This window comes from Cyphomyrmex costatus, unplaced genomic scaffold (assembly GCF_001594065.2).
Source record: "Cyphomyrmex costatus isolate MS0001 unplaced genomic scaffold, Ccosl1.0 scaffold368, whole genome shotgun sequence".
NCBI classification, from domain to species: Eukaryota; Metazoa; Arthropoda; class Insecta; order Hymenoptera; family Formicidae; genus Cyphomyrmex; species Cyphomyrmex costatus.
The window spans coordinates 49,083-65,776 of NW_017277862.1; the positions used below are offsets into that span (position 1 = coordinate 49,083).

At 33.0% G+C, this 16,694-nt stretch overlaps 3 protein-coding genes across 3 annotated transcripts in view; 2 read left to right on the forward strand and 1 right to left on the reverse strand.

The window, feature by feature from the left end:
• The first annotated feature begins 574 nt into the window (after positions 1–574).
• Patsas (palmitoyltransferase Patsas) lies at positions 575–6,335 on the forward strand. The gene is made up of 9 exons (XM_018543349.1): positions 575–671; positions 1,862–2,109; positions 2,204–2,321; positions 2,460–2,585; positions 2,647–3,092; positions 3,172–3,421; positions 4,336–4,508; positions 5,620–5,785; positions 5,862–6,335. Exons 2-9 carry the CDS (start codon positions 1,934–1,936, stop codon positions 6,063–6,065), a joined length of 1,659 nt encoding a protein of 552 aa, XP_018398851.1. The 5' UTR covers positions 575–671; positions 1,862–1,933; the 3' UTR covers positions 6,066–6,335.
• Positions 6,336–6,687: 352 nt separating this feature from the next.
• On the reverse strand, positions 6,688–10,019 carry Ced-12 (engulfment and cell motility Ced-12). Its single transcript, XM_018543350.1, has 7 exons — positions 9,888–10,019; positions 9,383–9,673; positions 8,863–9,291; positions 8,066–8,479; positions 7,516–7,953; positions 7,126–7,432; positions 6,688–7,047 (listed from the first exon to the last, which is right to left on the reverse strand). The coding sequence occupies exons 1-7, from the start codon at positions 10,017–10,019 to the stop codon at positions 6,884–6,886; spliced, it is 2,175 nt and encodes a 724-aa protein (XP_018398852.1). The 3' UTR covers positions 6,688–6,883.
• A 1,240-nt stretch (positions 10,020–11,259) lies between these two features.
• Positions 11,260–16,694, forward strand: part of roq (RING finger and CCCH-type zinc finger domain-containing protein roquin) — a 25,319-nt gene continuing 19,884 nt past the window's right edge. The window contains exons 1-6 of the mRNA XM_018543348.1: positions 11,260–11,295; positions 11,925–12,087; positions 12,846–13,071; positions 13,415–13,648; positions 14,058–14,233; positions 14,353–14,686. Coding sequence (XP_018398850.1) covers positions 11,926–12,087; positions 12,846–13,071; positions 13,415–13,648; positions 14,058–14,233; positions 14,353–14,686 — 1,132 coding nt within the window. The 5' untranslated portion in view covers positions 11,260–11,295; position 11,925. The remainder of the gene's footprint in view (positions 11,296–11,924; positions 12,088–12,845; positions 13,072–13,414; positions 13,649–14,057; positions 14,234–14,352; positions 14,687–16,694) is intronic.

The window sequence follows — 16,694 nt, forward strand, 5'->3', positions numbered from 1 at the left end:
AATATCAGCTTTTTCAGTGCGTTTGTGACCATATAGTGAATACTGTATGTACATACAATTCAAAATTTTGAATAGGAAACGCAATTTTTCAATCCAGTTGCATATCCATTGAATCTAATTGAATCCAATTGAATCCAAAAAAAAAGTTTTCGCTGTTTAAAATACGAATTCGAATAGACAAAATGTCCAATTCATTTTAATCCATTCTCGGATGCTGGGAAATGAGAATTATCTGAGAATCGGAGTAAATGAAAAGCAACCTATTATACATATCATATTCGCACACGCAGGCGTCGTCGCGTCGCATCGCCGCGTTATTGATTCGAATGCGGAAAACAGTACGCCAAGACATTCTCAGAAATTTCAGCGGACGTTGGTGGTCGCCTGAGAAAAGTACTTCTGTCTATATCCTATATTCTCATCAATTGTCAGTCAGTTCTCGTTTATTCTCGTCCTAGGAGTCCAACGTGAGCGTTTCAGCTCACGTGTTTCGGGTCTGGAGGAAAAGCTTCGTTGTCAGGTGAGGTCCGGAATTAGACATGGTTGGATCCAATGTTTCCTTGTGACTAGTCGTCCCAGAGGGTGCAGGAACGAGCGTTACGCAAAGCGCATCCTTCAGAACGCCTTCCGAACACGAGCGTACAAATACAGAACTCGCGACGCTGTGCAAGGTAAAACATGCGGAATTGAAAGTTCAAAGCAGTTCAAAGTAAACTCAAATAGAATATATATGATACTCTCTACGCGAATAATTAATGAAAAACTATTATACGAGTATGTATTATATCCAGGGTTGGGTAAGTTAATGTTTTTTTTTTAACTGAATAAAGTTAAAGACAAAATTAATAAAGTTAAGTTAAAAGTTGAAGGAATAGAAAATTATTTGAATAGTCAATATTGAATTAACTAAAGTTGAAAAAAAAGTTGATTTAAAAAAAAAATATTTTTTAGATCAAAAATGTCCTAATTTTTCTTAAAATGAGATTAAATAACTACAATATAGATTATTAAGTAAATTAAATTTTTAATTTTTTTATTCACATGTGATATAAGTATATAAACACACATAACGATATAACTGTATAAGTTATATAACTTTAAAAAAACAGCCAACACATAGAAAAGATACAAAAGTGATTACATTTTTTTAAAATTCCATTTAAAAAAAGTAAACTATCAATAAAAATACAACGTATCGATAATGAAAAATATTAAATAATAACAAAATTCATAGTTCCTCAGAATCACATATACATTGCAGAATCACATGCGAAAATTAATAATAATAATAATAATTCGAGATGGTATTAAACTAGTGCATGAACCAATCAGAGAGCCATATTAGCATCTTAAGACATTCTTTGAGATTTAGACTATGTTCGGAATATGGATTCCGTCCTTAGTTTTATTATACTTTATTATTTTTCTAAAATATTTAAAAAAAAATAAAAAATTTTTTTAACTTAAAAAAAAGTTAAAAAGTTTTAACGTTTAAAAGTAACTTAGTTATAAGTTAAAATTTAATACATTTAAAATTAACTAAGTTAAGTTAAAAGTTATATTAACTTTTGAACTTTTTTTTTAACTTTTAACGTTTTAACTAGTTACTACCCAACCCTGGTATTATCCAATCTGCGATAATATCGCACGCGCACAATTTCTATTCTAGTCTTTATACTGGCTAGCTAATTAAAAGTGACATTAATGTTATTATATTTCGCATTCAATAAGATAAATGTAACGCAGTGTGTTACATAATAGTTAGATTATTGAGAATTGTGGAATTGAGTTATACATCACTTATTGTTTGTATCAACTGGACGACAGTTCTTTCTTCCCATTCATTTTGATATTCTTACAGGTGTATCCTGTGAGCCCTGTGGCAGGGCCTGGCGCGGCACGATCCGTATGGGAACTAAGTCCAGATCCCGACATGGTCGGGCATCTACCGAACAATCCAATATCTGCAGGTCATCAGAATCACGATTCTGACAAGGACATGCGACAGAGAAGTCGTCCTGACGACAACATCTATGTGGACGAAGCAACGACCACTGGCCAAAGCCCCACTGATGAAACCAAACTGATCTTTGAATTACTCAGAGCCGGGTGAGATCTTGCAAATAGAATAGAAATTGGGTTAAGTTTAAAGAAACTAGCTTGTGTGAGGAAGAATGCAAAGGGTTCGTTCGTTGTGTTGTAGTGAAATCGAGGCAGTCGAGGAGCTGGTCGAGAAAAACGGGCTAAATACAGTACTTAGTGCTAGAGATGAATGGGGATATACACCTGCTCATTGGGCTGCTTTGGACAGTAATGTTGAAGTTAGTTTCTGAGTGGCACACTCCGAATTCTGAATGTGATTTCTAAAAAACGATTTTGTCATTTCTTAAAATGATTATTTGATATTAAAGAGTTCTTGCACTAGAAAATAAGACGTAAATAACTGTTCTTTCCAACAGGTAATGAGATATTTGATAGAACGGAGCGGACCTGTTGATCTACCATGTCTTGGTACCCAAGGACCTAGGCCGATACATTGGGCCTGTCGGAAAGGCCATAGTGCGATAGTGCAATTATTATTGAAGGTAGCGGTGTATTCTCAAGAATTCCTTCCAAGTCTTTTCATGCTTTCTTTCCTTCATGCAGACGGGAGTTACGGTCAATGCGGCTGATTTTAAAGGCTTAACGCCTCTGATGACCGCCTGCATGTTTGGTAAATTCGCAACGGCTGCCTTCTTGCTAGGATCTGGCGCGCAGGGACACTTGACCGACATAAATGGTGATACCGCGTTACATTGGGCTGCATACAAAGGACACGCCGAACTGATTAAGCTGTTGATATACAGTGGAGTAGATCTGCAGAAACCTGATTACTTCGGTTCGACACCGCTTCATTTGGCTTGCCTGTCCGGCAACATCAGCTGCGTCCAGATTCTCTGTGAAAAGAGTAAAATCGATCTTGAACCACGCGACAAAAACGGCAAAACGCCGCTGCAGCTGGCAAAGAGTCATCGCCACTCGGAGATAGTGCGCATTTTGCAGGCGGAACAAAAGCGCCGTGCCAGATGGATACCACCCATTAACGAGCTATGGTATTCGTGCGCTTATCTTTTGATAAGTAAAGAAATAAAATTTCGCGTGTGAAAATGAAAAATGACGTTTGTTTTCAAGGGCGCTACTATTTGGCGGAGCGGGCAACAGCAAGGGACCGTTGTTATTGTTCATAATATCCGTCCTGCTATGGGGGTACCCGATGTACCTGTTGAAATGCATTCCATTAACGTGGAATCTCTTGCGAGGCAGTCATTATTGTTTTATTTATTGGAACATTCTCATGTGGATTTCGTGGATCGTCGCTAACAGAAGAGATCCGGGTTACGTGCCGCAAAACAGTGATACCTACTACAGGGCAATAAAACAGGTATCATACCAGGGTTTCCACGGGTCTGGAAAACCGGGAAAAGTCAGGGAATTTAAAATTGGTCGGTTCAGGGAAATCGGGAAATGTTAGGGAAAATATAAAAGAATCTGGAATTTTGAACTTTGCTCGTAATTCTCTTAAAATGCTTTCATTCCAAATAATTGTTATAATTTTTTAAACATTATATCTAAGGTTTATAGTCAAGTACATTTAAAACTTGCGCACTTTACAAATCATTCCTTACTACAAGATGGCGCTTTTGTTCTTTTTTTTTATGTATAAATTAGAAATTTCTCGGAATGTTGTTTTTTGTTTCATATAGTTCAATACGAAACTTAAATTTAATTTACATTGCTACAATTAAATGTATATTTTATCAAATGTAGTGATTTATAAAATAATTAAAATTTATAATAAAATGATTAAAATTTATATTTTAATCACTTTTTATTTGATTATCTTTTTGATTATAATTGCATTCTTTTTTTCAATACTTATTAATTTCTTTTTGACCTGAATTTATTCATACAAGATTTTATTATACTTTGTCTTTTAGATTTTTGTTATGTCTAGTAATATAAATTTCCTACTACTCTTGTTTCTAAATGTTAAAATTTACATACATAGAACCTTGATTATCTGAATCACAATTACTCAACTTGTCGCTTATTTGACCTTGCCGTAATTAAATTATTTCTATTCATATAATGTCCCTCTTTTTTTTTTAAATCTCAATAAATCTGATTTACATCAGATCCGACAATTAATATTTTATATTGGTCAGAGAAAATTCTTCTTTCTCCATCTGGAAAATCTGAAAAAGTCAGGGAATTGCAAAATTCATTTTTTGTGGGAATCCTGCATACGCATTTTGAATATCTGTAAAACAATTGTAACGTTCTATGTTATTTTAGATTCCGTACTTTGATAAGTGGAGGAAACGGAATGTTTTACTATCACGATTATGTCACAGCTGCAGGTGTTTCAGACCCCTCCGGGCTAAACACTGCAGAATTTGCAACAGATGTGTTACATATTTCGATCATCACTGTCCATTTATATACAATTGCGTTGGCCTACGCAATAGGTACAAATCATACGTACATTAAACACATCGCGTGTATACATACATATGTGTACGTGCTTGCTTCGTTGATGTCGCTTCATTAATTATTTTATCATTCTTCAAGTATCGATACAAATCATACGTACATTAAACACATCGCGTGTATACATACCAGGGAATGGAAAGTTACTTTTTAAAAATAACTAGTTACAGTTACTCGTTACCGAGTAAAAAATGTAACTAGTTACAGTTATAGTTATCGCTTTTTAAAAGTAACTCGTTACAGTTACCGTTACTTGAAAAATAACTTTTCGTTACTTTTCCGTTACTTTTTTAAAATCAATTAAAAAATGTACTTTTGCATTTTTTTTTTTATATGTAATACTGACAAATATATAGTTTTATTAAAAAAAAAGAAAACAATGTAGAATGGCTCAAATAATAAATTAAATAATAGTAAAATGAGAAGGGTTACGAGCCAAAAATGAAACAGTTTATTTCCGATAAGAACGACGATGACAATGTAATTAAATGTATAAATATATATTAGAACAATACATAGATAAAACAAGATAAAAACAAACGACGTTTCGACACTTATTGTCATCGTCTTTTAAACTGTTTCGCTTTTGGGTTCATAGCCCTACTCATTTTACTATTATTTAATTTATTTTTTAATTTTTTTTAAACACAATTTTGTAATTCTAAAACCTGTAAAATATGCAGCAAATTGAAATATTTGTATGTCCTATGTATTACATAGAAGATAGAAGTGTAAAATAATTACTGAATCATAACGGCCGAATGTCTAAGGGCTTTCAAGTCTTATTGATAAGCGCTATAAATAGCATGTATCCAATCGAACCGTGTTCAATCGTGTGCAAAGTAACGACAAAAGTAACTGTAAATTTCATTACCGTTATCCAAAAAATGTAACTCGTTACCGTTACAGTTACCAAAAAAAGAAAGTAACGCAGTTACCAGTAAAGTTACCAAAAAAGTAACTTGTAACTGTAACTTCGTTACAAGTAACGAGTTACTTCCATTCCCTGAATTACATACATATGTGTACGTGCTTGCTTCGTTGATGTCGCTTCATTAATTATTTTATCATTCTTCTGTTTGTTTTCAGAATGTGGTTCTTCCTGTTCGTTATGTGCGTGGCGATAAATTGCTCTTTCACATTATATTTCGCGTGTTATTGTATCGCAATTGAAGGAATACAGCTCTTGTATGTTCTCGGTGTATTAGAGGCTCTCGTCTTTTGCGGACTCGGTTGGATTCTAACGTGTACCTCGGTAAATACGACATATTTACATTATTGTTACATTTTTTGACGTAACTTTCTATTCTTATTATTTTCTTTTACAACAGGTCTTACATGCATGTATGAATTTGACTACCAACGAAATGTTCAATTATAAAAGATATTCATATTTGAGGGACAAGAAGGGCAAGTACTTGAATCCTTTCAGTCGAGGACCCGTGCTTAATTTTATTGAATTTTTCCTCTGTCCACCGGATCATCAAACAAATGACCTTCAACATTATCATATTCTTTCGGAGGATATTATGTAAAATTCACGAGACATATGAACCTTTGAATATTATATATTTCATACATTCTCTCGCACAGAGAAGCGTCGAGCGCGAGTTATGTATACAGTGGCCGGTATACATTATTTTTTCAAGTTGCGTGTACATTTGCATATAAAGGTTATCATCACTTATGAAAGATTGTCAAATTAAATATATTCTATACTTTATTCGCTATTTGACTACCAGGGCACGAATTTGCAAACATGTAGTTAAGAATTTTATATAATGTTTCAATGAATACCTTGTAAAATTGAGTTTTACAATTTATTAAATATATTCATCGTTTATTAAATGTATTATACTACTTTATATTCGTACATAGAAATATCAATATAAAATATTAATAGCAGAATAGAAAGAGATAAAAAATCTCACTGTGTATAAAGTTTATTACGGCAGTAGGTTACGTTACCAAGTATGCCTTAGAAATTGATTAAATTATTATAAAAAGACCGTCAATATAATTATGATAACATCTGACTTTTTTCTGTATGCGATTCTCGTCTTTGGATAAATAATTTCTTATAAAATACATATAAAAACTGTATACATATAATTTAAAATGTTTCTTTAAAACATACTGTTTTTTTATATCATTAAAATACGCCGTAACAAATTACGAAATTACGATCGAGAGAGAAAAAATGTCAAAATCTATCGTAACAATATATGCGAAAGATAAAAAAAAGTGTAAAAATCGTTTGTGGACAAAGATTTATGAACAAAGACGGCTTGATATATGCCTGTAAAAAAGTAATGTAAACTATATAGTAATAGACGAGCACGATTTACAATTTTTACTTTAACTCGTAGCAAAAATCATAATTTGGTGGTGGTTCAGGAATCGCGGGTGGATCTTGCGGAATATCGATTCCTTCTGCATCCAAGAGTCTTAACTTGATGTCCATGGATAATAAAGTCTCCAAATCATTTTCAGCTTCTTTGCTAGTCATTCTATTTCCTAAAGGAAAGAAAAACAAAGTAAGTATAAAGTACTCAAGCGTATTGCTTATAAATGTAAACGGAATTTTCAACGCACCAAGTAAAGCACTAATGCCGTCAGTCCAATAATCAAAAACCTGTTCATCAGGAGCAACGAAATCGAGACTAGACACTTCAACAGAATCCAAGACTAAGGAAAACGCCAACTGATGAGTAGTTTTTCGCCTTTGCAAGTCTTTCATATGCGGACAATCTCTGCCGGTCAATAATCCTCGAATCTCGACTACTGCTAGTTTTGTAGGAAGTTCGTCGATCATTGGCACCGATTTCTCATCACAATCTCCATAATGGAAAACTTTGTGATTTGGCGATAAGCGGACGTACCAGAATTTATCTTTAATTCGCTAAAAATATCGAGATCCTTATTAATTTTACAATTAGTTGTACGTATTATATATCGTGTTCGGTGTTCCAAAGAGATATATACTTGTCCTCTAGCACTATATTTCATGAATCTGGTACCCTGCACCAAAAATCCTAATCGCTGCTGTTGAATTAGCTCTAAGATTTCAGGAGTAATCTGTTCTCTAAGTTCAACAATTGGCCTCGCGTGGCTTTCCCATTCCTCTCTATTTGTTCTTTCCTGTTGCCAAAGGTTAGTGATTGTCGAATATGGCAATTGTTGTAACTTGTTTTTAAACTTATCCAGTCCTGTTGGCTTACATTGAAGCGCTCTAGTAATCTGCTCGCGTACAACAGAGAAGACTTTGACAAAATCTTCCGTAGTTGCTCTCATTTCTTTCCATGTTTTATTTAACAATACAATACAAACACAGTAAAATTCTTCAAATGGATGATCGTGCGTAAAGAACATTGGATGATAAGACTGACCCTGTTCGCTGGGTGCTTCGCCAATGCGTAATATCTAATCATATTAAATAATATTAAAATATTATTCGTCCAATTTACGTATCATACGCATTAGATTACATATTAGATACAAACATAAATTGAGTTTTTGAAATTGATTACCTCACCTCGCAAAGCAATTTAACAAGTTCCACACTTGTTCTACCGAAAGGACACTCATGCTCATCCGCTCTGCACGAGTTTTCGAGAACAACCTTTGTATAAGCTTCAGTATGATTACGCGCAAAGTACACCATACAGTCCAACGCAAGCATCCCCGGTGGAGTCTCGGTAAAATCAAGAGCAGGATTGATGTCGTACTTGAAGCCCAATTTCTTATAATCTTTGGCAAAAAGTCCCTTGCGAGCAGCTACATCTCCACTATTTGCACCTTCTGTATCAAAAGCGATTCTTCGAAGTTCCTTAATTTTATCATGTGCGTCTTGATCTTGTGGATCCATCTTTGTCATCATTCGTTGTTCTAAAAGACTTAGCATTAGAGTCTGCAGTACATACAATTGATGCGCCATTTCCGCTCCGACCTGTAAAAGTAAGATATTTTTTGAAAAAAGAGATAAATGATTAATTGATTAAAAATAACTCCACGAATAAATAAACCAGTGAAAACATTTGTTTTAACTTAATATTTGACATATATAGAACAAGAGAGTATGTATGTATATACTTTTTTATGTATGTATATACTGACATAGAGTTTCAGTTAAACATAATTGTTTATTTTGACAATCAAACATTATGTACATTAATCATCTTAGTTGAAACTAAAAAAAATTGTTTTAATTATTTTGAATTAATTATCCTTTAATTATAAAGAAGATATCAATGTGAGTAAGTGAGTAAGTGTGTGGAATTTTGTTAAAAAAAATTTGTAGCATATTACTATATATGTTATGTGTATTTGTACCTGTCCAGTAGATTGTATGACATTTGTCAAGAATACATTCCTGACTTGTTTAGATTGCAATGTAGCAGAAACTGCTCGTCTCTTATGTAGATCAGCCTTCAGAAACAGCGCGTTTATCAAAGCTATTGCATTTTGTTGAATTTGTGGATTCATGCATTGCAAATGCATTACAAGATTAGGAAAAGTGACTTCTTTCTCCACTTGTCCATATTTGCCTGTTGAATTTAGAACAATATTTTCTAAGATACTTAGAGAAGCTTCCACTATACTAGTGTCCTGTGTTACTGATTGGTTATTCACGTAGCTTGCCACTTTATTGATAAAGGGGATTTCTAATATATCCCATGATACAATTCCATGATCCATCAATTCCACAAATGATTGAAGGGAATATGCAAGGGTGTTTCCTTTATATTTTCCACCTTCCACCTGATATAAAGTAATTATGTAAGAAGTGTAAACAATCACAAGTTATATATATATATATATATATATATTTTATTATACAAAATTTTGTTACCTGTGAAATAATTAATGCTAATCCTTTTTTATTTATAAATTCCAAAGCAAAAGTCATGTCTATACTGAGTATACTCAGTTTCTGCAGAGCTGCTACTTTCTCTTCTGCTATGCTATTAAGCTTAGCCAAAATATCACTTGCTGTTTTTGAGGGTGAAAACTCCAATCTGAGAATACTGCCATTCTTCACCTCATTTCTATTTTTCTCCGTAATATAATTTTGATTGTTACTTTCCGAAAATTGTAAAGAGTATGATTCGGCATCAGACAAACTCCACCCATTGCACAATTCCTAAAATTAAAACAAAATGTTAATGATTAATATAAAATATTAGAATGCATTGCATTATTTTTTTCTAATCTTCTTACTCGCGCCTGTTAGTTTCAGAGAAAAAATTTGTCAAGTATACTTAAATGCACACTCTGTACACAATTAAATTACGACAGCATACAATACGCGACGTCACAATAAGATTGTAATGAGAGTAGTAATCAATAAAATCTACCTGAATAATTCCAGCCAAAGGTTGTTTTTGATTGAACTCAATGAGCTGCGGCATCTGATCAGTCATTTGAACAGCGATTTTAACGATATTCGAATCCTTTTGGACCGGCATTTTGATCGCTTGCGTATACATAAAAAAAACGAAAAGAGACCCGTACGAGGTGTCGAGATGTACGATTACGCAATATTGATACTAGATGCACGCTACTCCACTTCGTTTACAACCCATTCGCGAGTTTTGACGTTTACGCTGTCATGACGATTCTGACATTTCTGATTGATTAACAACACCTTTGACCATGGTGGAAATAGAAAGGTGACCCATTGCGCATAATGGCGGAGGCCCATGATTTCAACCAATCAGAAATTGAGCTCATTTGCGGCGAGACTATTCAAACGTAAAATAAAAAGAACGTAGCAGTTTATTGATTTTTAGTAAAAATTTATTAAATATAAAAGAAAATTATGTTTATTAACAATAAAATGTAACCATAAAATAACAAATAATTCTTTATCTCTCTCTTTTTGTAATATTAGCTATGTAGACTACTTTCCAAAACGTTCCCTTTAAGCAAAATTTTACTCGAAATATATAGGCCCATTATGGGCCTTCTACAATAAGCCGTAAGTCACAAATCATAAGTCATAAGCTAGAAATGGACCAATCACAGTCGTCAATTTTTAGTTTCTTACTTCCGATTTATGGCTTATTGTAGAAGGCCCATAATAGGTTTTCTACAATAAGCCATTACCTAAGTTTTAAGTATTAAGTCATAAGAAATTGACCACTCACAGTCGATTATTCTTCTCACATTCGATTGTGATTGGTAAATTTCTTGTGATTTAACACTTAAAGCTTAAGTTATGACTTTTTGTAGAAGGCCCATAATTGACACATCGGATTGGCTGTTGCAACAAATTTGTGACCTGTGACGTCTACGATACGACCAATGTAGAATGGGCTTTATTCTTACACCGTGGTCGTACGACGACTCTGCAACCAATCAGGAAACAAATTTTTGCTTCGTCTCGATGATACGATTTTTCTGATTGGTTGCAGAGTCGTCGTACGACGAAAATCGGATGCAGTGTGAATCCAGCAATAGCCGATTGCGCTGATTGGTTGCTGCTTCCGCTGCTTGACGCTGACGGTTGCATGTGAATGTACCTTTATGAGCACTACGAGATATCACGAGAGAGCACGACGACACGAGGAGAGAGTTATATGGAGAAAGTTATGTGACGTCGACGATCGCGACATCGTCGTGCCGTGGTTATATTGGGTTATACGCGTAATCTATATAGCTGTAGCGTAATAGACGTTGTCTTGCGAATCGCGCAAAACTGCGCGTGAGGCGTGATGCGCAAAAAGTGTAATCGATGTGATGTTTTGCGAGGGATATAACGAGGTGAGTGGTAAGATTTCTTTTTTTTTCTCAATCGATCTGTCGGATCTCTTAAAATTTCGTTGATCTGATATCAAGTACGTCGCAATACAGGCGGATTCAGGTTTACACCTGTATTGTGACGTTGCGATTGTTTTGCCGAAATTGTCTCCTCTGCAATTTATTTTTTACATTGTCGTAATAATGATTGGTCAATGTTTGACAACGACATTTATTGCATCATATTTTGTATCCTGATTTCTTTATTTACAAAGCTAGGTAAACATGATTATGCAAAGCAGAATCTGTATACTGGGTTTTGTACACCCACATTTTCCGTCTCCTCTGTATGTTATACCTAATTTTTTCGCCTTTAGTTTTACATTTTCTCTAGATTTTATTTCTCTAGATATTACTTTTCCGTTTACATATATTTTTTGCTTCATCTATAATTTATCTACAATTTCTTATCTTATTTTACTGATCTTATCTTATTTTACTTTATTTAATAAACTATATATACAATCATTGAAGTACATTTCAATAGCTTAAAAGATATTCTTTTAATTTAAACAAAAATATGAAATAATAAAAATTTTCTTCTTTATTTTAATTTTTACCAAATTTCAAATTTTTTTTCTATTGTCCTATAGAATGCCGATACAGGCACCACAGTGGACTGAATTTCTGTCGTGTCCAATTTGTTGTCATGACTTTGATGTGGCTGTACGAGGTCCTATATCACTCGGCTGTGGCCACACCATATGTCGTGCTTGCTTGGCCAATTTACATCGCAAGCAATGTCCTTTTGATCAGGTAACAGTATCTTAGTATGATAATATACTACTAAAAAAAAAATAGTGAACACTTTTAAAATACTCAAAATTGTACAATTTTTAGATTACCAAAACTCAGTGAAAAATCATTGTAAACATAAAAATTAAAAAAAATACATTAAAATTTATACTTCTGGCCATTTTTTCAAAAATGTTTTTCTTTACACTTTCTACATGCAAAAATTATGTTATGTTCCTTAAAATTACATTTATTTAACAATCTGCAGCTTGATAAAATTTTTTACTTTTACAAAGAAAAGTATTGAAAACAGTTTTACCTACAAAATGTTTTCTTTTTTAAATTTTTCTACAACTTTTCTTGACCGAATTACATGACTATAAAGCTAAATCTTCATTTCCTATAATCAACATTGAAATTTGATGAAAGCTTATCACATACTTATTTTACCAATGTTCAGAATTAAATTTGAAAACTATCAGGAACAAGTACAAGTACAAACTTGGAACTTCAAAATGTTTTTTTGATTTTTGGTCTGAAAATTGGGCAATTTTGAAAGTGCTCTCTCTTGTTGAATAATGTAATATATATACCAAAAAAATATATACATATGACTCTCTCTCTCTCCCCTCCTCTCTCACTCCTCCCCCTTTCTTCCTCCTCTCTTTTACGTGCAGTGTGCACGGATACATATTTATATGTATATACATATATATATGTATGAGTACATTGCTAATAATTCTATAAACAGTTCTTTATCTTGTTTGTTTTTTTCATAGAGCATTATCAACACCGACATCGAAAAACTACCTGTAAATGAGGCACTGTTACAATTACTAGGCAATTCAATTCCCATTGTTGCTTCATCAACATCGGCATCAAATCAACAACAGAATTACCAGAAACTTCTACCAGTAAACCAACATGCTAATTATCTGAGGGCTAAGAATTGCATTGAGGAACTTGCTCTTTATCTTAAACCATGTCAAATTAGTAATACTGCAGGTATGCAAAATTTTAAAATCTCAAATGTAAATAAATATTAACAAATAAAAGTTAGTCTTATCAAGTACGGAATATACATACAGATAAACAAATAAATGATGTTAAATGTATGTCGTATTACAGATATAATAATATTGTATTACAGTATTTTTTTGTCATTAACCTCTGGATGGAATTGTATTACAGTAGATTTTATTAAGGTTATTTTATTTTACACATGAATTATATAGTATTTTAATTTAATGTCTGTGTGTACGAGCGTGCGTGTACAATGCGCGTGCGCACACACGAATTGTTGCGGTATTTTCTTGTGTAATATAAAATATATTTATTTGTTATATAGGTATCGGAAGCGGAGGTGGGGGATTAGTATCACGACCCATGCAACGAAAATTGGTGACGTTATTAGGTTGTCAATTGGTAGAACCAGAAGGTAGAGCACGTGCATTGCGTGCTGCTCGTAGTCTTGGTGAACGCACTGTCACGGAGCTTATACTACAGCACCAGAATCCTCAACAACTCAGCGCTAACCTTTGGGCGGCCGTGCGTGCCCGTGGTTGTCAATTTCTTGGACCAGGTAAATTTTATTTATACAAGATAATTGTATAATTTTAATAGATTTTGTCTTCAATGAATTATAAAGGAAAAATAATAGAAGAAAAATAAAAAAGTATATATAATGTAGCATTATTTTCTTTAGAATTACAGTAATGGATGGTAAAATTACAATAATATGTATGTGTTGGTTTGGCACACTCACACATTTTAAGCATTATTTTACATCCTCATTGTCTACTAAATATCATACAAAGACAAATGATGCTTATAAACGCTATAAACACCAAAAGGAATGCATTTGTAAACTGCTTTCTTTTAAAATAGAATTTTTCTATAGTTATTTTGCATATATAGAAAAATCAAGATAAAGTCTTAAAGGGATAAATCATAAGATATATATATATATATATATAGAAAAAGAATTTTAGCGATGCAAGAGGAAGTTCTTAAACTTGTGCTATTAGCTTTGGAGGATGGCTCTGCTTTATCACGTAAGGTATTGGTGATGTTTGTAGTACAGCGTCTGGAACCACATTTTCCTCAAGCTAGTAAAACCAGCATTGGACATGTGGTGCAGCTTCTGTACCGAGCGAGTTGTTTTAAGGTAAATATATATATATATATGTTTATAAAAAGATTTAAACCAAACATTGTATAGAAAATTTTTTACTATACAATTGCATTAAATATTATTATTGCTTTCTATTATGTTGTGTATGTTAGGTATCAAAGCGTGAAGGTGACTCATCGCTGATGCAATTAAAGGAAGAATTCCGTACTTATGAAGCTCTGAGACGGGAACATGATGCACAAATTGTACAGATAGCCACTGAGGCGGGCTTGCGTATTGCGCCTGATCAATGGTCTGCGTTACTCTATGGCGATACTGCTCACAAGTCACACATGCAAAGCATTATTGATAAATTGCAGACACCACAATCGTTCGCCCAGAGTGTCCAGGAGCTTGTGATAGCGTTGCAACGTACTCCGGATCCTGGACAACTGAGCGGTCTCAGGCCTCAGTTGGAATTATTAGCTGCCATCGATCCCAGTCCAGGTATGTAGGTTTTGGACTGTATGTATAAAAATATATATAAAAATTCTTGAAACTTATGATTATTTTTTAAAAACAGGGTTGCCACAAGTCAGGGAAATCAGGGAAATGTCAGGGCATTTGAAAAATGCGTCAGTAAATCAGGGAAAGTTAGGGATTTCAAGATTTCAACGCACTTTTCGGAAAAAATAAAATAGCTGTAAAGAAATTTATACCACAACGCCACAATCGATAAAATTATTTCGCTTTGTTCTTCAGGCCAACTTGGTCGATAATTCTTTCACTTTATGATTTGCCGTGATCTTGTGGCGCTAGTGCACCATTGTCTTGTGCGTGTATATTTTGTTTTGACTCGCAATTTATTTGGACGACGTTACTTTTACTGTTAAATCTTTCGTATGTTAGGAAATTTTTTCTCATTTTTTTATTGTTATTTGCGTTATAAAGATAATGCATTGCGTATAGTGCTTGACCATTGCATGAGCTCTAACGTTTCTCCTGTTTTGAAGAAAGGAAATTCATATCAAAGATAAACTGATAATCGTTTGATGATAAGTTATGTGATGTGTTGCTGATTTGTTTGCTCTGAGATTTTTTAAATTAAATGAAAACATTATTAGCCTGTTCGCATTAATAGCAGAATTTAAGAATCAATTCATTCTTGTCGTTTGATTTTCTTCTCGGTGTAATATTTCTTGCTTTCTATTCATAGGTATTTTTACACCTAATTGTAATAATGAGTAAAATCAGAAAAACTATTTTTCATGACGAGTGGACACTGAAACCCGAATTTTTTGGAATTCATAAAGGCAAAGTAGAGACAGAGGCTTATTGTATTTTATGTAAAAAAAAAGTCTCAAAAAATGAAAAAGTCTCCTTTGCAATATAGTATCTGTAAAGCAATTAGTTTTTGTGATCCTGTGTTAATTTCTAGTAATTTAAGTATCTGTAAGAATAAACTTACTAAGGCTCTACAGTTGTTTTCCGCAAGAAACTGGATTACTAGTCAGATTTGTGATAAAATTGAGAAAGAATTTAAAGTTCTTTGTAATAACAAAGAAGTAATTAATTTATGCAAGCTGTTTGTTAAGGAAAAGCAAAGAATTGATCATTTCTGGAGAAACTTGCTTCAGGATCAGGATAATTTCCAGAATTTGTATGATTTTGTGAAAAAGATCCTTATTCTGACATGAGTCATGGTCAAGCATTTGTGGAAAGAGGATTTTCAATAAACAAGGAATGTATTGTTGAAAATCAATTACCTAAGTCTCTAATATCTCAGAGACAAGTTTACGATGGCCTTAAGGCTGCTGGTGGCCTCACTAAACTTATAATAGATAAAAAGATGATTTTATCTTACCGAAATGCGAGGGATATGTATGCTAAAGCATTGGAAAAGCAGCGCTCTGAGAAAGAACAAGAAAATGTAAAGATTACTAAAAAAAGATCTTTATTTACAAAAATTTCAGAATTGAAGACTAGTGAATAAGAAGGTAAAACTTTTGGCAGAAAAAACTAATGAACTAAGTGCTCTTGATGAAGAAATAACATCACTGATGTCATTAACATTTGATTAAAAAACTTGTACAATTTTTTATGTTGCAGTATTTAAGTTTTCTTTAAGGATTTGAAATTTTAGTTATGTTAAAAAGCTGACGTAAACTTGTAAAGATTTAAAATGCTTTACTAAAAACATCGAAATTTTAAAGTTGTCTGTTCTTTTGTTTTATATAAGAAAGTTCTATGTCACTTTTATGAACAAGTGAATAAAATAAATGTTATTATTTTCTATAATTTTATGATTTTTCTTTCAAATATGTTAACTTTTATAAGCAGAGATTTTAATAAACAGAACATAATTTTGATAAAAAAGAAACCGTATTCATTGATTTATGTTCCTTATATTTTAAGTACAGTAGTAAAAAGAAAGAGAGGAAGAGAAAAAGAATCATGTTCATACATGAAAGGAAAAGACAAAAAGTACTATTAACTTAACGATAAAATGTAGTAT